Source organism: Convolutriloba macropyga, chromosome 5 (assembly GCF_964194025.1).
Source record: "Convolutriloba macropyga chromosome 5, txConMacr16.3, whole genome shotgun sequence".
Lineage (NCBI taxonomy): Eukaryota > Metazoa > Xenacoelomorpha > Acoela > Convolutidae > Convolutriloba > Convolutriloba macropyga.
Window position 1 is genome coordinate 76,020,011 of NC_134472.1, and position 23,933 is coordinate 76,043,943.

The 23,933-nt window shown below is 38.3% G+C and overlaps 1 protein-coding gene across 6 annotated transcripts in view; it reads left to right on the forward strand.

Annotated features, from left to right (window-relative positions):
• The window catches only part of LOC142339663 (dynein, cytoplasmic 1, intermediate chain 2a-like), a 117,578-nt gene that overhangs the window by 16,746 nt on the left and 76,899 nt on the right, over nucleotides 1-23,933 (forward strand). For all 6 annotated transcript variants that reach the window (XM_075389861.1, XM_075389864.1, XM_075389862.1 and 3 more), the window contains 3 exons: nucleotides 1,983-2,124; nucleotides 2,472-2,600; nucleotides 22,552-22,698. In XM_075389861.1, coding sequence (XP_075245976.1) covers nucleotides 1,983-2,124; nucleotides 2,472-2,600; nucleotides 22,552-22,698 — 418 coding nt within the window. The remainder of the gene's footprint in view (nucleotides 1-1,982; nucleotides 2,125-2,471; nucleotides 2,601-22,551; nucleotides 22,699-23,933) is intronic.

Here is a 23,933-nt window from a genome sequence, read left to right on the forward strand (position 1 = left end):
CTTTGTCTTCTCACTTTTCCTTCCTTTCTTTTTTCACTTTCTTTTCTGACTTTCTATTCTCACTTTCTTTTCTCACATTCTTTTCTCACTTTCTTTTTCTCACTTTCTTTTGTCACTTTCTTTTCTCACTTTCTTTTCTCACTTTCTTCTCTCATTTTCTTTTCTCTCGTTCTTTTCTCACTTTCTTTTCCCACTTTCTTTTCTCACTTTCTTTTCTCACTTTTCTCACTTTCTTTTCTCACTTTCTTTTCTCACCTTCTTTTCTCACTTTCTTTTCTCAATTTCTTTTCTCGCTTTCTTTTCTCACTTTCTTTTCTCACTTTCTTACTCACTTTCTTTTCTCACTTTCTTTTCTCTTTTTCTTTTCTCACTTTCTTTTCTCTTTTTCTTTTCTCACTTTCTTTTCTTACTTTCTTATCTCACTTTCTTTTCCCACTTTCTCTTCTCACTTTCTTTTCACTTTCTTTTCTCACTTTCTTTTCTCACTTTCTTTTCTCACTTTCTTTTCTCACTTTCTTTTCTCACTTTCTGTTCTCAATTTCTGTTCTCAATTTCTGTTCTCACTTTCTTTTTTCACTTTCTTTTCTCACTTTCTTTTCTCACTTTCTTTACACTTTCTTTTCTGACTTTCTATTCTCACTTTCTTTTCTCACATTCTTTTCTCACTTTCTTTTTCTGACTTTCTTTTCTCACTTTGTCTTCTCACTTTTCCTTCCTTTCTTTTCTCACTTTCTTTTCTGAATTTCTTTTCACACTTTCTTATCTCACTTTTGTTTCTCAATTTCTTTTCTCACTTTCTATTCTCGCTTTCTTTTCTAACTTTCTTTTCTCAATTTCTTTTCTCACTTTCTTTTCTCACTTTCTTTGCTCACTTTCTTCTCTCACTTTCTTTTCTCTCGTTTTTTTCTCACTTTCTTTTCTCACTTTCTTTTCTCACTTTCTTTTCTCACTTTCTTTTCCCACCTTCTTTTCTCACTTTCTTTTCTCTATTTCTTTTCTCACTTTCTTTTCTCACTTTCTTTTCTCAATTTCTTTTCTCAATTTCTTTTCTCACTTTCTTACTCACTTTCTTTTCTCACTTTCTTTTCTCTTTGTCTTTTCTCACTTTCTTTTCTTACTTTCTTATCTCACTTTCTTTCCCACTTTCTCTTCTCACTTTCTTTTCTCACTTTCTTTTCACTTTCTTTTCTCACTTTCTTTCAACTTTCTTTTCTCACTTTCTTCTTTCACTTTCTTTTTTCTTTTTCTTTTTTCTTTTTCTTTTCTCACTTTCTTTTCTCAATTTTTTTTCTCACTTTCGTTTCTCAATTTCTATTCTCACTTTCTTTTCTCACTTTCCTTTATCATTTTCTTTTTTCACTTTCATTTCTCACTTTCATTTCTCAATTTCTTTTCTCACGTTCTTTTCTCACTTTCCTGTCTTACTTTCTTTTCTCACTTTCTTTTCTTACTCTCTTTTCTCACTGTAGAAGCTCGTTATCTGTACAAATCTTAGCGGTACTTAAATATGCAAGATAGCAAAGCCAATTAAGTCTTCGATCAAAAAATTGGTGTTAATTGGGGTAATATACTAAACCAAACACTTCGGTAACGTAACGCAATACCTCTGGCTGTTGAAGGAGGGTCATGGCTTACTGCACGAGCTGGTACGAAAAAAATCTCAATTTTAAACCTATTCTTTTAAATGATTTTCTGGTGATGCTTTTGCGGGCCTGCTAGTGGTGGATTAAATTAGGCAATCAGTGCTGGTTACTTCAATCAATTTCATTGAGAAAAATTAAGGCATAATTGGAAAGATCCATAAGTGCTTTATTAGATGATATAGAAATGAGTCAACTCGAAAATAATAGCTAATGTCCAGAGACGTGCCATGAACGAGGATATATAACTGTTTTTTTATCATATACTGTTAGGTCGTGCCTATAATCACTTAAGCACTGTTGCAATTTGCATCTCTGTTCTTTTTATGCTTGTGTATTTAGGAGTATGCACCCTGGTAGTCAGGTGAAGGTGTCACGTGTGTTCTACCAGGACTACTGGTGCAACAACTCAGCAGTCAGCAGCCTAGATTGGTCTCCCTTCTTCCCCAATGAGCTCGTCCTTGCCTCATACCACTCCTTCTCTGTTAGTAGCCGACACTCGTTGTTTCTCTTGTCTCGTGGTATCATCTCTAAGCTAGATATCAGCTATGTGCACAATTATTACGCTTCAGCATTTTTTAAGACCAAAATCTAGCTTAAGCAAAATTTTCAAAGTGGTGCCTAAACCTCATCCAAGTGTTCGTTTTCTCATCTGATTTTATTTGCTAATTCTGGGATCAGGAAGTTGATATCTGAACTGAAGATGTAGGTGCTAGTGTCTTAATTAGTTTTGAAAGTTGTCGGCGTGCCTACTTGTAGTTCGTTTTATGGTTTAGCGTCAGGTTTATGAATGTAAATGTTAAGTTTTGAGTGTAAAGATTTTTGTTCCAGGCCGACCACCACCCAGCAGCTCAATCCGAGTCGGGTGGATCTCTGGGTGGACTGGAGAACTCTGGACTTGCGATGGTGTGGAATCTGGGATTCAATGCTGACACTCCCGATGCAATCTACCAATGTCAGGTGGGAACTGGAGCTTTTTTATTTTTGAGTGAAATTGTCTCTTCAGACAGAGGAAGCGTAGATTGATTCAATTTTTAATTTTATTCTAGCAATGAATGAAATCCAACGTGCTTTGCAACGTACAATTTTATTAATTGCTACGATGGAGAGCTATTATTGGCCTTTTCTTGGTTGTAATACAATTCAAAGAATTTGAATTGTATTGATGCGCTGTCCATCTTACGACTCCAAGAGGAGTTATGTTCATCTATTTTTTCGACTCGAAGCGGAGTATTGGAGAAGTATTTTTGAAAATGAACTTCATTGGAGTGAATTCTGAAGCAGGAAGGGAACGGCGTGAAAAATTTTGAGTGATTTGAGTGTTGAACAAAATCGAAGAGTGGCGCGAAATGAGAGTGGTTTTTTGCTCATACAACTGTCTTCGAGAGAGCGAGAAGTTCAGGTGAACAAAATTTTTCCGCACGTGAGTAGATTTGTTTTCAACGTTTTGCTTTCTCAAGCAGTTGTTTTGGTGTTAAATCTTTTTTTTCTGTTAAGAGGTTTGAATTGCTTTATTGATATTGTGGGCTTGGTTTGGTAGTGTTTGGAAGTTGATGGGCAGTTAATTAATACCCTTCACCAGCCTCTTAACGGCTATTATTTAGGCGCCCTCCCCTTTGTTCAATTCAAAGAATTTGAATTGTAATGGGGCGCTGTCTTTTTTTACGACTCGAAGAGGAGTATTGGGGGAACGTCTTTTTTCTCCATAATGTTTTGAAGTTTATATAAAACAGGATGTAAAAGTCAATGCCGCATGTGAAAACGAAGTGTTTAGGTCAAAAGACTGAACGAATTGAAGAGCAAAGAGAAAGATATTTATCAGTTCATGCTGCGCACTCTTGTACTCTTCAAATTTTTTAATGTCCGGGTATTTTTTTCGGGGTATTTGAAAACATCTGTTTGTTTTCTGATCTGTCAATATCTGAAATTCGGGGTATTTGAAATTACTATTCATGTTGGTTTCCATCCCTTTTTAGTTATTATCACTTGAAGTTTTGACTGAAGAAAACAGTCTAGTTTATTTTTTGCTTAATTTTCCTGTGTTTCTGTTTCTAACTAATTGTTGTTCTGACATTTATAGTTTTTTTTGTTGATATTCAAATAATGAATTAGGGTCGGGTGTATAATGTCTGTTACTACGTGAAAACATCTATTGAGAGTTTTTAGAGAACATTATTTAAAAATTTCTTGTTCCTTAGATTTTGTCATAGTCTTTTTTGTTTTTGCCCGGCTTTTCTCCTTTTTTGAGATATATCGTCTTTATTTGTTCTTTAAAATCACCCCTCATCTTCACGGCGCATTATTATACCGGCCCTATTTTCGTTCAATAATTTGTTTCGCTTTAAGCTGGTTGACAGCTTGTTCAAAATTTTGCGTTTATCCTTTTTTATTTCTGCAGGCTTTTCTTTCTCCTCTCAATCTTTTAAAGTGCTTTTAAGCAGCAGTTGATCAGGACAACAATATAAAATAAACGGAATCAGTAGTGAAAAACCAAAGAAAAAAGTGAATCTTTATAAATCTATTAAACCCAATTTTAGACGCACGGTACACGAACTCTATTCTTATAAGTCTTATTTACCATCTCTAATCCTTATTGTTACTGATACTAGCTTCTGTATCCTTTCGTAAAACAGTAAACAGTAAATTTTCTAACTATGGAAGAAAATCAACATGAATGACACTTATGAAAATCAACATAAGTGAAGTTTTTATGAAAATCAGATTTTGCTTTCAATCCAATCGAGTTCATAAGAATCAATCGCAGCTATTTTCCAGCAATCGCCAGGTTTGTTTCCTAAAATATGCATTTTTGTTAATCATAAATTGATTATATTAGACATTTTTAAAAATTGTTGGTGGATTTGTGAAAAATTTCCAATAGTATGATTTTTGCATTTTTTCCTTTCCTTTTTGTTTCCTTTCTTTTTTTTCAAATCCATTGATATAATGAAATAATTAAAATTTTGCTAGTTTAGCTGGATGTTGGCTAGGACTTAATTTGAAATCTACTTCGAGTCAATTACGGAGTCTTCTAGCTATGTTTTTTAAAGATCTGTTCTCACATTTTCTTGATTTTTGAACTCAAATTGGAGTGATGATTTTGGTGACGCCGTAAGAGTGGAGTGATGATTTTGGTGACGCCGTAAGAGGAGGTGGTGCGGAAAAGCAAGTGGTTTTGCGGCGTAAAAATTTTTGCTTTAATTCTAATGTAGAATCAGAAAATGTTGTTTGAACAGAAATTTGCTTGCTCCCTAGTGCTTTTTTGTTCACATGCGGCATTTTGATATTGAATTTGATTTTCGACATTTTTGGATTTGATTTTTTTGTAAGTTGTTTTCCTAATCCAATCCTTGCCCATTCGTGGTCTAGTGTTTTTTATTCTGTAAATTAGATTTTAGTCAGAAAATTCTTTGAATTGTATCTTTGAATTGAAACAAACGATCTGTTCTCACATTTTAATGATTTTTGAAGTCAAATTGGGTGATGATTTTGGTTACGCGGAAAGATGAAGTGGAGCGAAAAAGCAAGTGGTTTTCTGGCGTGAAATTTTTTGCTCTAATTCTAATGTAGAGTTAGAAAATGGTGTTTGAACAAAAATCTGCTTGCTCGCTAGTGCTTTTTTGTTCACATACTGCATTTTGACATTGATTGTTACTGTTATTTCGACATTTTTGGATTTGATTTTGTTCTAAATGGTTTTCCTACTCCAATCGTTGCCCATTCTTGGTCTTGTGTTTTTTATTCTGTAAATTAGATTTTAATCTGAAATTCTTTGAATTGTATATCAGGACTTGTTAATTCGCTTTACCTTTTTTAATTGCTCTCAAACAAAGTTTGTAGGAATTATATTAGTCCTGTCGGTCTTTTTTTATGCGATTTTTCGCTTGATCGATTTTTCGTCTGACGCTTTTGATCCCCATCAGCGCCCGGTGACCCCCCCCCCCCTGTGGCTAGCTACTGACGAAGCCAACCGCTCGCCGGTCGTTTGAGAGCAATTAGCCCGACGTTAGTCGGTTATGTTTAGTTATCTCTGATTGGTTAATAAATCGCTGGCTTAAATTCTCAAGAACAGTCCCCCTTTTGCAGGGGGTGGGGGCAATTGTTGAAAAGATCCCAAGTTTGATAATAAAACCGATTGTGAGCGAAGGGAAATTAAAGGCAGTGTAGCTGAGTGATTAACTTCGAGGGCGATAAAAACGTTTGGTAATTTTTTAACAATTGTTGGGATCATGTTTAATTGCTCTCAAACGAAGTTTGTAGCAATTAAATTAGTCCTGTAGGTCTTTTTTTATGCGATTTTTCGCTTGGCCGATTTTTCGTCTGACGCTTTTGACTTTTCGTCCTCAAAAACGGGACAAACAGGTAGCGCCCAGCGGGCATTAAGTGCTTTTAGAGCCTTTCAGCTCTGTTTCAGCTCAAACTGTTTTGGAGACTTAATACTTATGTTGTGAAGGTCGGTTCTTAGAGGTTGACGACACCCCCACTGTTGACCCCCCCTATTGCCCCCACCCCAAAGGCGCTGTTGCCCCCCCTTCCCACTGTTGCACGCCCCTTCACCGTCAGACCCCCGGTGTACCCCACCCCCACCCCCCCGCGCCTCCCATGGCTACTGACGAACAACCGATCGCTAAAAACACGCAATTTTATACTAATTTTCACCAATTTTTTCAAGTTTTTTGAATTTTTTTTCATTTTTTGTGTTTTTCAGGCTTAGGTGTCAAGAAACCTCCTCAGGGGTTTTATATTATGTTACTGCATAGTTTCTAGTGGTAGTGGAATGCTTTTAAGATTTTAACATCACGAATTTTAGCCTTTTTTTGACAAATTGTGCAAATTTTTCCTATTTTCGATATTTTTATTTTATTTTCCACTTGTTTTCAAACGCAGTGGCCAGAAAACGTCCTTAGAGGTTTGATAATAAGTTACTGAAACAATTTTATTTGCCATGGAATAGCTTTCAGTTTTTACTATGACAAATTTTATCAATTTTTTTTATAAAACTTGCATTTTTTTCAGGTTTTTGTTGGTTTTTAGGTTTCTCCAGCCTCAAGAATCGAGAAACCTCCTCTAGGGTTCAAAACTAGTTACTGTATATTTTCTAAATGTAATGAAATGTTTTTACAGAGTTCAACACCACGAATTTCGGCATTTTTTTATACAAAACTTGCAAATTTTTGAATTTATTGTCAGTTTATTATCGCTATTGTCAGTTTATTTGTCATTATTGTCATTTATTCAGGTTTTTCAGCCTAACAGACAATCTCCGTTAGGGTTTGATAATGAGTTACTGAAAAATGTTTGTTGGCCATGGATAAGTTACAACTTTTATCACAAATTTTAGCAGTTTTTTTGCAACTTCTAATTTTTTTTGAATTTTTTGTAATTTTCTTGGTTTCGCCAACCTCAACAGCCACATAACCTCATCTAGAGTTTGAGCTTAGGTTACTGCATAGCTTCTAGATGTAATTGAAGGGTTTTCAAGATTTTAAGATCAGCAATTTTAAAAATGATTTGCAATTTTTTCAAGTTTTTTGAATCTGACTTTTTTATCATTTTTTCCTGCACCAGGATCCTAGGGACCTCTCCAAGGCTTTGTGAAAAGCTGTCGCAATGTTTCTAGATTCATGGAATTGTTATCAATATTTTAATGACTCCAGCTTTAGCACTTTTTTGATAAAATTTAGTTTTTGAAATTTTCCAAAAATTATTATTATTTTCCAAGTTTATGGATGTTTTTGAGCCAGTAAAACTAATTCAAGCTTGAAATAGTGATGCTGGATAGTCTCTTGAGACAATGGAATGATTTTGAAGATTTTGTGTTGAATTTTAGCCGGATTTTGTTAAAATTTGCAATTGTTTTCAAAATTTTTGAGTGTTTTTGTTCTTTTCTCAGTTTAGCTATCATTACTGGCCAACGAAGTTTTTAAGTCTTGCAGATGGGTTACTTGACATAACTCAGGAGAGAAAAAATAGTTTTGAACATTTTCATTGCAAAATCTGGAAGCTTTTCTTTTAAATTTTGCAATATTTGCAAATTTTTTAAATATCAGTTTTCTATTTGATTTGCTTACTAACAAAGCTGGAAAACTAAAAGTTTAAGAGTCGAATCAAGCTAGCGCTAGCTTCAATAAAACTTGGCTAGCTACTGACAAAGCCAACCGCTCGCCGGTCGTTTGAGAGCAATTCGCCCGACGTTAGTCGGTTATGTTTTACCTTTTGATCACATTTTTCACGTTTGACTTCTGACTTATTTCACTCACTGTTTCACCTGTTTTAAATTCCTTCACTCATTGAACTACGTAATGTAATGAATAATGTGAAATGAGCAAAATCAAAAGAAACGGGATACACATATAAAGCCCGGTCATTAAGTGATAAATATTATGTTATCAAAGTTCATTAGGGCAATTGCTAGCTGGCCTTAGTATTACGCTTAATAGCGTTTATTTTATAAGCCAAATTAAATGTAATTGTGGAATCTAACGGCAGATGCCAAAATTTGTACACGAAATAAGAATACTTTGACACTATCAATTTCTTTTGCTTACTTTTCCGTTTTCTGGTTCAATCCCAATGTGCGTCACGCGGGTCAACGGTGGTCATTTTTCATTAATTTTCCGGCTATGTTTTGAATATTGTGCTATTTCGGAGGTTTTAATGCTGCTCTGCGTTTACACGCAATTGTAGCGATGTTGTGCCTTTTTAATGTTTTATACCATACATTGAGAGTTGACATACGCTTTTCGCGGAAATGAAATTTTAGTTACAAACTGATTACAGTTTTGTCATTAAAAAACTGTTGTTTAAGAATCATAACAGAAAATCGAGAAATTTTGTAACCATTTTTATCAATCACGTTTTCTACATAAATGGAGCAACTTGTGCGCCTGTCGTGGCTTGGCTATTGTTTTGGCTATTGTTTCAATGTTTTCGATTGCAAAGAAGAAAGGTTTTTGCTCGTGCACCTGCATTGTATAAAAAGTTTATATTTTGAAATTCAGTTGGATTTTAATTCTGTTTTTGAATTTTTCCACTCTAAATGGGTTTTCACATAAGATTTAAAATTTTAAATAAGATTTTAAGATTTTAATAAGATTTTGAAAATATTTGTTTGATGGGAACGATTTTGACCAGTAAGCATTTATTGAATTCTAGTATGCCGTTTTTATTTATTGTTATTTTTCCAGTGTAGGGTCTTTTAAATAGTGTTTTTAATACCCGCCATCAGTCTCGCAACGACTTTTTTTAGGCGCGATTTTTTAAATTCGCTTTACTTTTCGTTCACCTTTGTTCTCCACAAGTCATGAATTAGACGTTTGTTTCGTAGATTAAACTACTCATTGTTCCAATTGTGTGGAATTCACTCATTGAATTACCCAATATAGTGAATACGGTCAGAAGAACAAAATTAAAAGAAATGGGACTAAACGATAAAACCTGATGTCATGAAGTCAGAGTGCATTGGGTTATCAAAGTTCGTTAGAGCAATTGCTAGTTGGCTTTAGTAAAAAGATTAATACCCTTCGGTTTAAAATGTTAAAATTTGAGTTAATTATAGTTTGAGAATCTAACTGAAACAGAATACCAAATTAGAACCAAATTTTCTGTTTCAATCCCAATGTGCGTCAAGCTCGTCAACGGCGGCTATTTTTGAGCTGTTTGCCGGCTATGTATTAGAATTTGACAATGGTGTTAATTGTTCTTTCTTGTAGCTTAAGTGACTTAGTGATTTTGTTGAATCCGTAATGTTCTTCAATTTTTGTCTTTTTGAAATGTTCTCTATTTTTTGTTTTGTTGCAAAATTATTTCTCCAGAATATTTAGTTAGATCTCTTATATGTTGTGTCATACTAAAGGAAGGCACTTTTTTGTTCATAGGCCAATTTATTCAAAAGAAATGAAACTTTTTTCCTGCCTTTTTGAATTTATGGGTGTCTTTAAACCATTGTCTGTGAAACAGTTTGATGTTTTGTCGAGAACAGCTGCTTTAAAATTATTACTTTTTTGGAGTTTCGGCCGTGCTTGTTAATCTTTGTTTTAAACCTTCTTAGTCTTAGTTACGGCAGGACTGATTGGCTTAGTACTAGAATAAGATTGCACCTATTTTATGTTTCCTTGTTTCTAATGAATTCATGACTTACAGATAATTAGTGAGGAACCTTTTGCTTTCTCAGCATTTACTTTGAGGCAAAGTTTACTCATTTTTTATAGTAGCTGCGTCTTTTACACCGCGATCTTTCGTTGGATTTTTTGAAATAAATTATGCTTTTTAATGATAAATATTTATTTGGTAAAGATTTGGTTTGTTAGTTACGTGTTTAAATGACTATAATGGCACTTTTTTCAAACTTCTTAGTGAAATTGAATTTTTTACAGTTCTTATCAATTGTTTTTTCCACTTCGATCCTAATTTATGTTAGAGATGATATCTATTGTCCAATTTAGCAAATTATGAACGTGTTCCTACTATGCCCTTTATATTTTTAATGACTGATGACCTTTTTTTTTCCAAAATGTGGAGTGAGACTTTTATTGTATTCTTTGATGTTTGTTTTGTATATAATCTGTTGACTATAATAGACAGTTGTTTTTGTGATTACTTTTGTGTATGCTCTATTGACCTTCAAATTATATTTTTAAATGATGCTGATAGTCAGATCTTCAGCGTTTATCTGCTTTGATTGTAAATTAGGACCTGTCTTGCTGTTTTATTTTAAATTCTCGTCGTCAAAATTTTGTCGAAAATATGACATCGCGCTCACTTCAAATATATTTTTTGTTCATTCTTTTTATCATGCAATTTGGACTGATTATAGTGCGTGACGTCATTATCAGTTTTTTTACTTACCTCAATCTCAAAAATGAGTTTACCCACAAGGAGAGTTCTGCTTTCTTTAACTGAAGGAGTTAAAGTCAACTGAGTGTATGTCACTCTAATTGATGGTTATTAGGGGGCTGCTAACAGAAACTGCAGTAAATTACTGATTCTTAAGATACTACATTCCACAATTTGTTAGAGAATAAAATTTTCTCTTTGTTGCAGATTGAAGAAATACGAAGCAATTTTTCGGCAATCTGAGGGTTAAGTTTATCTTTATTTAGTATAAAGATTAAAATCCCTTGGTCTAGATTTTGAATGAATTATAGTTTGAGAATCTAACTGAAACGGAATACCAAATTAGAACACTTAGAAACAAATTCTGTAAATTTGTATTTTTTATGTCCTTCTCTGTTTCAATCTCGATGTGCGTTAACATTAATGATAAGAAAGACAAAGTTGAAGCCACCTGTTTCTCTGTTATTTTTGGTATCAATAGACAAGTTTGCACACTTTTTTCGAGCCACAGTCAACTCTGACAGTTCTGAATGAACACAGAGATTAGCAGCATGCTTCTGATTAAAAAGGAAGAGAAACAATTTCTCTAAAAGCAAAATTAAAATGTTTTAAGATTTCTTAATTGTCTTTATTGGTTTACCCATATTAAAACTTTAACCTTAAAAGTATAACATTACGACTTTCCAAAAAGCTTTAAAAAGCAAAAGAAATTTATGAAATCTGTCTCATCTAATCTCGATTCAACTCTGTTTTTGTCCAAAAAATATATTCTAATAATTGGGTAATTTCAATGTAAACTTTGCGAAAACGTGAACGAAAATGTTTGATGGGATGAATATAAAAATGTAACAAAATTTATGGACCGCTTCTGTCTTATTCATTGCTCGTGTCCGTTTTTCATGCATTTTTTTGCGTGACCTCTTTGACTTCCGAGTGGCTTTTATACCGTTGGATTTTCCGATTTCCGTTATCTAAATTTTTCTTTAATTCAAAATTTTTTAGCAGGGTAACTCAATTGGTGGCAGTTTACCACTAAAAGTCAACTAAAAAAGTGCGCCAAAATTGGTGTCCTTTTTCACTTTAAATCTTGATAGTGGTATTTCAGGACTCATCCTGCTATGTTGTGTACTTCTTCAGTCCAAAATTTTGGTTTGCTGTACCCAATTTTTCCGCGTTTTCAAATTGCGTGAAATATTTTTGACCTCTGTCGGCTAAATTGATTTAATATGTAGTTGCCAGGTCTATTGCTACTTGCTACTGTTATTCTTGTTAGTAACTAAATAGATTTAAGCGAGAGATTATTAGCCAATCAGAATTGAGTATTTAAATGCATATAAAACGTTCTAATATGCATAGAAAGTTCGGAAAAAGTTCGTATAACCTAATTTTAAGTAAATATAACTACGATATGTACGGATTATGGTGGTTTTCGGCTTAATATTTTTAGGTTCTTCAGACGATTGTTGATCGATTATGAACTGATTCTGACGTCAATGACATCAGACAAAAAACCAGTAAAAGAGCATCAAAAAAACCTTGCCGTCTAAACTCTCACTTGTTGCTATGTACGTTACAATCTTAATACGTTGCTATCATCAATGAGCTAATACGTTGCTTTATATAAACTTATCACGTTGAATTTATGCCTTTTCTTGATGAATTGAAACTTTGGTAGACTGTTTGACCTATTTACAGCTACATTTTGGTGCCGCGAAAGAAAAAGCGAACCAATTTTCAATGAAACGTGTTAATAAGATGGCTGTAGCGAATTTATTACGCTACGCCAATTCGTTCTCACTTGCTCCATTCGTACTCAAGTTCCGAGAATAGTTGAAATGCTTAATCACTTTTTATTGTATTGTGGTGGCCACTTCAACAATGAATGATGTAGCAGTTCAAGCTACACTATCAATTCTGAAACACATAATTTTCACGCTATTAGTTATTACCATTTGTTAGCTTTAAGTTTCATCCCCTAAGTTTTCTCAAATTCACAACGCCGAAGTGATCGGATCGCAATTTATTGAATGTCAGAGTCTTGGTTGGTTGTTCAAACTGATTTTACTAGCTGGCCTCGTATGGAACACAGTCTAGCCGAGAATCACAATAAGCAACGGGACAACTAAGATTGGCTGTTGAAAGAGAAAAAAAACAAACCAGTTGTGACGCCATTTGGTTTCTATGGAAAATCGACAATCGTATAACGGAACTTGCCGTGTTGGAGGATTATAAAACCAATATGCCTGGGGAGTACCGAACTGGCAAAAAAGATGTTTCAACTACACAATTACTTTGAGTGGACAGTGAAGCATCCTGAAGGCGGATCAAAGAAAATACATCAGAGATGGCACGTTATCCAAAGTCTGAGTGAGTCACAATGAGTTTGCTTCTACAGATTTCAACAGACTGGTAACAAAAAATTCAAAAAAAAAAGAAAATCTTGATTTTTCTACGGTGATATATTTGTATTTGATTTAGACGGCAAGCAACCCAACCCCTGAATTTTTCAATATCGGAGTGGTAGTAAAATTGATCCATTTTCTGTAGAAAACGATTTTTTGTAGAAAACATTGGTAAGGGGACACCGCAAGCATAGTTTTTGCGACGGAAAAACTTTGATTTTGAAAATTTTTGGTCGAATTGTCGAAGAAAATTCGTAAAAAGTGATCAAGTCCGTTCGTATATCAAAAAATTAGCTCTGATATGGAGAAAAATGTGAGAGCATAATGCTAAATTGTTCAATTTTGAAAATTTTTGGTCAATTTTGAGGCAATTTAAAAAAAAAAAAAAACTTTAGAAAATCAATACCGAATATTGATAAACCGTATTTTTGAGTTTAAAACCGTCCAGTTTACTGGATTATCGTTCCGTAAGCAAGAATTTGCAAACAAATTGACCAAAACTTGAAAAAAATTGGACAAAGGCATAAAATTTTGACAAATTTGTCGAAATTTTGATTTTTCAACCAGAAGGCTCGTTAATTGAGTGAAACTCTTTACACAGAAAAAGTTGTGAAAATTTTCACAACCTCCGGCCTACAAAAAAATTATCGAATTCCCATAATTTTTCTCGTCGCTCGTTTATATACCGTTTTTCGTCCGCGTTCTTTTCGTTCTTTACTTTACAATTCTCCGTTTTCCGTTTTTCTTTCGATAACGCCGCTCTCCCAAAACTTCGCTTTTCGTTTTCTTCCGTTATTTTTTCCTGTTTTTGATGTAGTATGTTTTCATATATGATGAAGTATGTTGTGTTTTTGTTGCAGTATGTTGATTATGCTAGTATGCTGGTTAGTTGCTTTGGTCTTGTTGCTTTCTAGGGTGTGACTTAAGTTTGTTCTAGAGTTACGGCTAGGTGGTTCCTGGACTTTCCCAACTTACTAATTTACTAGCACCTCTGTTGTAGTATATTGATTTTTGCTGCTGTATGTTTGCGTGTAACTGTATGATTGTTAGTTGGTTTAGGTTTTTGCCTTCTAGGGTGTGACTTAAGTTTATTCTGGAGTTACGGCTAGATTGTTTTTTAACTTTTCCAGCTTTCATAGACTACAAAAGCGCTGCATATTACTTAATTTTTGCTGTAGTTTGTTTAATATTGTCGGTATGCTGACTGGTTGTTTAGGTTTGAATATTGCTAGGGTGTGACTTAAGTTTATTCTGGAGTTACGGCTAGTAAATTTCTTGCTCTTTTCATCCATTTAGTATACTACTGCTTTGCCGTAAATTAGTTCGTTGTTTGTATATATTAAGCCCCATAATGACTTGTGCTAGTTTGCCTCGTGCAGTAGCATCTCTCCTCCATCCTAGGGTGTGACTTAAGTTTGTTCTGGAGTTACGGCTAGTTTGTTTGGTTGAGTTTGTTGCTGTGGTCTGCTAGCATAGTGGTTCCCGACCTCCCCGCTCGCTGTGTAATCGTCTCCCGCCCGTTCCGACCCGCCTTTCCGTTTCGTTGCGCGCTACTCGCTCAACGCCTCCGTTGTTTCCGTCTCGTCTCACGTTTCTTCGTGCGAGGCTCGTTCAGCGTTTCCGTCCCGTCCGTTGCGTCGCCCGTTTACCACCCGCGTTTTCGCCAGTTCCGTTCCGTTCACTGTTGCGTTGCGCGCCGTTCGCCCGTCCTTCCCGCCCCGCCCGCTTCGTTTCCCGTTTCGTCGTGATTTGTCTTCTTACTTACTTTCGCCGAGTAATTCATTACTCGGTAACTTCTTTTCTGCTCTTCGACGTCTTGATTATCAAGTCGTCGTCATTTGGGTTCGGTATAACCCGCATTCCACGTGTTTGGTTGAAAGTTACTCTACATTGATAAACTAGCCATTTCAATATCATGGCCGAACAGCAGGAGAAATTGAAAAAGCTCTTTAATGCAAGATCTAATCTAGAATCTGAGCTATGTAACATCCATAAGGATATCACAGATGCCATAGATCGTCAAGACAGGAGGGTTAAAGTTGAACGCTTGGTTACTAGGTTGAAGGATCTCTTCAGTAAACTGGTGGAGAAGAATGAAGAACTATTTGACTTGGCCAGTAAAGCGGAGAACCCAGATTCAATTTACCCTGTCCTTGAGCAATGGTTGGATGATAAAACCAAGAACAATGATAAATTCTTGCTTGCGGCTAGAAGCTATATTGACTCAGTTGCTGACCGAGCCACCGTATGTGAGGGCGTTAATCCTCAAGGCCAATCTAAGAGAAGTTCACGCCGAACAACATCATCAATGTCTAGCCAGCGTAAACATGAATTTCTCATGGCAAAACTAAAACGCGAAGAGGCCGAGAAACAAGAACAAGCTGCCATGCGCCTCGCTAAACAAAAACACGAAATTGCCATGAGAAAAAAGGAGCTTGAAATACAAATGGAACAGATGGCACTTCAAGAATTGGAGGAAGACCACCGCCAGCGTGTTGCAGCAGCTAAATTAGATGAGGCTGATTTAATGGATAATCATTCATTGTTTAGTCACCACTCAAGTGAACTGAATTTGTTTAAAGATAGGGGATCAGATAGAAGTCAGGGACTTGTTCAGGATTGGGTAAATTCGTTTCCCGCAGGTAATTCAAGTGAGTTAAACTTTTCTCGTCCCGGTTCAGCAACTGCCGACCCTCCTGTTAAAGATACCTCCCCTAGTAATCCTCCAGAAAACCCAAGTAATGTTGCCGATAACTTACATCATCTTGAAATGCTTTCTCAGTACACACGGCCAGGAGTTGCAATTTCTGTTGCCCAGCAGGAAGCTTTGTATCGGGAATATCTCCAGGCTCAACTGCAGCAATCACTCATTGATCAAAGGGCACATAGTCCCTCAGGCAGTGGTGAAGTGAACCAGGTACCAGTCGACGTACAAAATGTTGCACTCCCACCACCTCAACCACCTATGCAACCTCCCCGGCCACCGACACCCGTTATGGCACCAACGAACTCCATTTTTGTACCTGAATTTTCAACAAACCCACAAGTAAATCAGTTCTTGGGTCCGAAAAGCTCCAGTGTGCCTTGCCAATTACATATGTCAATGCCTCATGTTCAACAACAACAGAATCTAACTCAAAGTAACATTCCACACCAAACATAAGTCCCTATTGCCCATTCCCCGCATAAGGTCCCTCCACCTCTTAACCCACTCGTGAACCCGCCTCCCGTATTCCCGCCTCAACAATTATATAACCCTCAGCCTCCCATGGTTCCGTCGCCCACTCCAGCGAGCGCAACAGCATACTTACCCGTCCCCAACATTCCACAACAAAACATTGTCCATCCATCTCAAGCCCGCCTGGTACCGTATCCTACCGCACCCAAACGTCCCCTTAACCGTAACCCCGATTTAAATTTGTGGCGTTTTCCTCAGAATGCTCCCCCAAACGTAAACAAACCAGAAAATAATGCAACCGTCTTCAACAACGTTCAACAGAACCTACCCCCAAGCACAGCTAACCCCACCATCAGCCATCCCATCTTGCAAATGAGTACACAACATAATCCAAATAGCAACTACGCAGCAACTTGTAGCGTCCCTGTCAACCCCTTTAGTACAACTACTAACATCGCGCCACCTTTCGTCACGCCGGTTATACATCCAACATACGGGCATACTGCTCCGATACCTTTGTGCTGGAGTGGCCCAGCGTATCCCACGCCTCCAGCGCCAGCATCTGAAAATGCAAGCTTGATTAAGGCATTCACTGATGCCTTAACTAGCAAGAGGAATGACCCACTACCCGAATGGAAGTTGTCCCAATACAATGGGGATCCTCTACAGTGGCACGAATGGTATGGTCAATTCAAAAGCGCAATTGACTCTCAGTCCCTAACTGATGATGTAAAATTGACATACCTTAAGACCCTCGTAACAGGTAAAGCTAAAACAGCTATAGCTGAGTTTGCCTACTGCGGCGCAATGTACAAAGACGCACTGAGGACCTTGGAACGTAAATTTGGCCAACCACAGGCGGTCGTAAGTGCACATTTAGACAAACTCAACAGCTTTCCACCATTGAAGATGCACAATAGCGATAACATCATTAATTACTCGGGGTGCATTTCAAGTCTTGTCGGGGTATTTAAATCGCTGTCATACGATTCGGATTTAAAGAGTGCTGCGCTTCTCAACACCGCCGTACAGAAGCTACCACCCAATTTGAAGGAGTCATGGTCACTCTTCACGGTCAAAAAGCATTGGGTGAAACCTACTCTTCTTGATTTCAACGATTGGTTAAAAGAGAAGGCCGAAGCGCACGATTTAATGAAGACTACCGCACCTAAAGCAAGGACTGAGGATACCAACAACTCAGTAACCAGATCAAAAGTTGCTTCAAAGGCATTTGCTGCAAATACGCAACAGAAGAGTAACCTTAAGCCGCAACAGAGGTCTCCGTCAACATCATTCTCTAGTTGCATTGTATGCAAAGGCAGCCACCGGTTGTGGGAATGCCGTGTCTTTAAGGAAAAGACCCCCACGCAGAGAGCCAAGGTCGTGGCTGAGGCAAAGCTCTGTTTCTCTTGTTTGCGTGATAAACACATGTTTAGGCAATGCCCAAGTCCCCGTAAGTGTAGGAAAGATGGTTGCAACAGCTCCCATAACACCTTACTTCATGGAGCTGAAAGGGTTTTTCCAGCTAAACCCTCAACAAACAACAACATCGATACTTCGAAGTCGACCGCAGGTACAAGTAGGCCATCTACTGGTCAACCGCAACCAAGCAAAACAACCACTTTGTCTTCCGTGACGGATGTCAAAGGCCTCCTTCAGATCACGGAACTGAAAGTTACTAATTCTTCTTGTACTAGTACTACGGCGTTGGTTTTATGCGATACCGCTTGCAGTAACTCTTGGGTGTCCGATAGTCTCGCAGCTAGACTCGGTTTGCAGGGTACCGCATTAAAACTGACCGTCAAAGGTATAAACACGGAAGAACTCATAGACACAAAGGTGGTTCAATTGACTGTGACACCTCACAAAGATCAAGACTTTGAAGCATTTACTGTACGTCCCTACGTGAGGGAAACATTAAACGTAGGTTCCGACATCATTGACGTGAAGTCCATGCAAGAAACGTACCCACATTTGGCAGTTCTAGATCCAGTAAGATATAGCTATTGAGAAATTGAGATGATACTTGGACAGGATGTCTACCATGCCATCCGCCCGTTAGAGTATTTTTCAGCCGACGAAAAGTGCTCACCATTCGCTGTCCGCTTGCCCATAGGTTGGGTTTTAAGTGGCCCACTCCCGTCAAGCTCAAGTTTAGTCTCCACGTGTTTCAAAGCCAATATTGAACAGGATTTTGAATTAGCTTGTCAGGTTAAATCTTGGTATGATATGGAATCGTACGGCGCGTTCAAGCAAGTTGACCCACGATCCGCAGCGGATGCTCGCGCGCAGGAAATACTTGAATCAACAACTTTTCATAACGGCCAAAGATACGATGTCGGTATGTTATGGGCTGATGACAACATCCAGCTCCCGAATAACTACTTTTCATCACTGGTACAGCTCAAGTCTCTCGAAAAGCGGCTCTCGAGAGATACGTCATTGAAAGAAAATTATTCTAATACCATCCGTGAAGACTTGGAAAAAGGTTACTTGAAAACAGTCCCTGATGCTCACAAGGTTGAGCAGCGGTCGAATAAAGAGTGGTACCTACCACATCATCCCGTAATCAATCCGAACAAACCGGGGAAAGTGCGTAGGGTATTAAATGGTGCAGCAAAGTTCCACGGTACTTCCTTGAATAAATCTTTGCTCACTGGCCCCGACCTGCTCCAAAACCTAATCCACGTACTACTCAGGTTCCGTCAACATAAATTCGCCGTGTCCGCAGATATTGAGGGTATGTTCCTCCAAGTGGGTGTCCCTGACTGTGACCAGCCATCACTGCGTTTTTTGTGGCGGGAGGACCCCACAACAAATGTTGTAGTGTATCAATACACGCGCCATATATTCGGGGCTAAAGATTCGCCCACATGCGCTAACTATGCACTGCAACGCACGGCCCGAGACAATGTCAGTCAGTACCCGGAAGCAACCAAAGCCGTACTAGAAAACTTCTACATGGACGATTACTTGGATTCGGTGGAGTCACCTGAGAGGGCTGTCAAAAGATCGAAGGAGTTGGTGCATCTTCTCCATCTCGGTGGGTTCAAGCTTACTAAGTTTGTAAGCAATGTACCAAATCTGGCTGATCGAATTGATGGGTCACCTCAGTCCACCGAACCAAAAGTAATTGCCTCATCTAAGGAGGAATCTTCGCACGTGCTTGGGTTGAAATGGGATCACAACAATGATACCCTAGTTGTGAGTCGGGGTACCTCCAGCACAGTAACTAAGTCTTTAACACAACGCTTGGTATTGAGCCTAGTGTCTAAGGTGTTTGATCCAATCGGCCTAGTGGCACCATTTACTGTCGGTGCCCGATTGTTACTAAAGGACATCTGGCGTGTCAGCGGGCAGCACTGGGATGAAGAATTACCAAAAGACACTGTTGAAAGGTTCCTCGAATGGAGTGTAGAACTACCCAAGCTTGCAGCAATCACTATACCAAGGAGCTACTTTTCCGGAAACTCTGAACACCTGGAACTACACATGTTTGGCGATAGTTCACAAGAAGTTTTCAGTGCCGTTGCATTTCTCCGGGCTCGAGTAACTACTTCGAGTGGGCCCCAAACGGAGCTTGCGTTTGTCCTGGGTAAAGCTCGCGTAGCACCTATGAAGGTCATGACTGTTCCAAAGCTGGAATTACAGGCAGCGCTACTGGCCGCTCGATTGAAACAAGATATATGTCGAGCTCTCACAGTAAAAGTCAACAGGGTTTTCATGTGGACCGACAGCACTACTGTCTTGCAATGGCTTAACTCTGCAACCAAGCACCCAATATTTATTGCAAACCGTGTTTGCGAAATCTTGGAACACACTAGCGTTGACGAATGGAACCACGTTGCCTCAAGCGATAATCCGGCAGATGCCGGCACTCGTGGTATGTCTGCTGAGATATTGCAATCAAGTAGCTGGGTGAGAGGTCCAGATTTCCTGAGAACCAAGCAATTCCCGTTCGAACCAAGCACTGAAGTAGTTAATAACATCAAACTTGGTATAGTAACTAAGGAAACTGACGAAACCAATACATCATTGGCCGTATCTGTAACCAAGTCAACTAAGGAACCGCCCCCGCAACTAATTCCCTTCGATAAGTACAGTTCTTATCAGAAGTTGCTACGGATAACAGCGTACGCACTCCGCTTGTTACCTTCTCACGAATGTTACCGTAACATCGATGGTAGCATCATAGACCCCACGGAGCTTGACGAAGCCGAGCGTCATCTCCAGTATCTTGTGCAAGGGGAGTCATTCAATGCAGAGAGAAAAGATCTTCTCGAAAACAAACCCGTTAAACGGAGTAGCCGTATTGCCCCGTTTTCTCCCTTTATTGGGCCAAATCGTCTAATCCGATCGGCAGGCCGCATCAAGCGGTTGGTCGAAGTTGACTTTGATGTAAAACATCCTATCGTTCTGGACGCACGCCATGCATTTGTAAAGTTGTTCCTCAGGCACACGCACGTCAAACATCATCATCAAGGTATTGATTACCTGCGGGCAAAAGTACAAGAACGTTATACTATCCTTAAATTACGTTCCTCACTACGTTCCATTAAATCTAACTGCCTTACGTGCAGGATGTTCCGCGCTGCCACTATTCAACCCATCATGGCTGATCTCCCAGTAGAAAGACTTGCATACCAGTCTCCTCCCTTCACGAACACCGGGGTCGACTACTTCGGCCCGTTTTACGTTACTGTACGTAGGACTACCGAGAAGAGGTGGGGTTTTCTCTTCACATGCTTAACTACTCGTGCCGTTCATGTCGAAATCGTTCCTTCCATGGACGCCAGTTCGTGTGTAATGGGAGTGGAGCGGTTCGTCTCCCGTCGGGGTACACCAGCCATTATTTGGTCAGACAATGGCACTAACTTTGTTGGCGCGGAAAAAGAACTACGCGAGAACATCGAAAAGTGGAACACCATCAACATCGCTGTGGAACTTGCCCACAAAGGCATCAAGTGGAGGTTCAACCCGCCCAGTGCGCCACACCAGGGTGGCATCTGGGAGAGGCTAGTACGTAGTTTCAAGCGCGTACTTTACACAATCCTTGGAACACGTCGCCTCACAGATGAGGTTTTAAGTACCACTTTTTGTCTGGTCGAACATGCACTTAATTCACGTCCGCTAACGCCCGTAAGCGCCGACCCGTCCGACCTAGGAGCATTAACACCTAATCACTTTCTCCTCGGTAACCAAGCACGTAGTCTCCCGTCCATCATTGGCGTAGATGAGTTTGATCACCGTAAACGTTACGCCCGCGCGCAGTCTTACGCTAACGCTATTTGGTCTCGTTGGATCAAAGAATACGTACCGGCGCTGAACCGACGTTCCAAGTGGCAGACGCCTGCCGACCATCACCTTAAGACCGGTGATTTGGTTTGGGTAGTTGAAGAAACCAACCCGAGGGGTTACTACCCCACTGCTCGGATCACTGAACTCCGTTACGGTTCAGACAGCGTCGCACGCTCCGCCGTATTGCGCACGTCCTCTGGATTGCTCGTTCGCCCGCTTGTAAAATTAGTACCCATTCTCCCAGCATCTTCTTCTGGGCCGGAGGATGTTAGTAACTAAATAGATTTAAGCGAGAGATTATTAGCCAATCATAATTGAGTATTTAAATGCATATAAAACGTTCTAATATGCATAGAAAGTTCGGAAAAAGTTCGTATAACCTAATTTTAAGTAAATATAACTACGATATGTACGGATTATGGTGGTTTTCGGCTTAATATTTTTAGGTTCTTCAGACGATTGTTGATCGATTATGAACTGATTCTGACGTCAATGACATCAGACAAAAAACCAGTAAAAGAGCATCAAAAAAACCTTGCCGTCTAAACTCTCACTTGTTGCTATGTACGTTACAATCTTAATACGTTGCTATCATCAATGAGCTAATACGTTGCTTTATATAAACTTATCACGTTGAATTTATGCCTTTTCTTGATGAATTGAAACTTTGGTAGACTGTTTGACCTATTTACAGCTACAATTCTTTCAATCCCAATCGGGTCATGGGAACTAATCGCCGCTATATTCTGGCAATCTTCCAGGTATGTTTTGATTGCTGCCGAATTGTCATTTTCTCCGAGACTTAAGATGGTGGTACTTGCAGCAAGTATTAAAATAGCAATTTTTACTTTTTTCTGGTCCTCACAGCTCTTGTGCTAATTTTTTTTTTTTTGTAATTTATTACTTTCTTTTCAAGTGAGAGTTCTGAGTGAGATGTTGAATTGCATTTGAATCGATTTGAGTGATTTTATCTTAAAAGGAATTTATGATGCCTTCAAATTCTTTTTCAGACTTCGCTAAAACGTCTCTAAATCTTTTTCAGATTACGCTAAATCTTTTCAAAGTCAAGAAACGACTTCTTTGTAACGGAGACTGATGTTTCTCGATGTTTGAGTGTGTCTGAGTGTGTTAATGGTAGAAACTCCTTGGGTTAAACGAAAGGAAAGTATCATTTTTCCCAAATGTTTCATGTTTGCAGACATCTGTGGTGAATGCTGTATTCGCCAAGTTCCACCAGAATCTGATAGTTGGTGGTACTTACAGTGGACGAGTTGTCATTTGGGACAGCAGGAACAACAAGCGAAGTCCTGTACAGAGAACTGCTTTGCCCACACAGGGACATACTGTTAGTCATGCCAGGCTACATCACTAAAATAATCCCACCAGTAAAATAACATCATAATAATTCTAATTTTATGGTAATTGGCATGACTATAGATTTTGTTGTAGCTAGAGAGGTTATAATGGTAAACAGCTGTCGTGCTCAAAATTCGGCTAACAAGAAGTCCAATGGAATTGTTTAACCTCATCGGCAGCTTTTCTTGGGTATTGGGACTTTTATTTTTGTTTAAGGGTTAAAAAATTCAATTGGAAATGCTTCTCCTTCCTATTGCTTTCTTCGTTGTTTTCGGGCAAGATTAATTAACTGTCTTGATTGCGTGAGTTAGTGGATATTTTTTTGACTAACTATGATAAAAGAGCACTTGTAGTTACCATACATAACCAACCTTTCGGATCCCATGCTAATATTTGATTCTGATATTTTAGCATTCGGTACGTGATTTAGAAAAGTGATTCTACTGTTGATGTTTCCTGTTATTTATTATCGACCAATCATTTCATGTCCTTGGTGATTATCAATTTTTGAGTTGAGTAAAGCAGCAATGTGTATAGTTCATGCGAATAACAGCTGTGCGCTGGCGATTGATGCTGCATCTCAATGAAAGGACAGTGATGTCTATTTGTCTCTTGATTTGATCCTCCGCGTTTCTTCGATGTAATAAGATATCTCAATCCTTCCCAACAGTCCATTGTAACAATCATGTCTTTATGTTCACAGTTCACGTAACACCGTTTGGAGTTTTTGAGAGGACAATAACTCCTAGGCTATAAGGCGTCTTCACCTTGTTAAGACCTTAAACAACTAACTTATCCCACCTTTTCATTATGAGAGAGAATTTGAGAGCAATTCTCAGGCAAATTTCGTAAATTGTAAATAACTGTTGCCCTTAGATTGTGATTCTTTTTGGAAAACTACTGGACGCGTTTAACGGAATGCAAAGAATGCAAATTTTTATTTTTCAATTTTCAATTTGCATCGTGAAGGATTACAAAATGTTTTGATCATGTAGCTGAGAAGTAAAACAGTCTACCAAAGCTTCAATTTTTGAACGATATAAAGCAACGCATAAGACAACGTATATAAGCATTATTAACGTATTAAGATTGCGACGATCATAGCAACAAGTGGTTTTTTAGACGGCAATTTTTGATGCTCATTTGGCCGGTATTTTGTCTAATAACGCATTAGTTCAATGCCAGTCACCATTTTGTGCCAATGAATCCAAAAACCCGAAAATT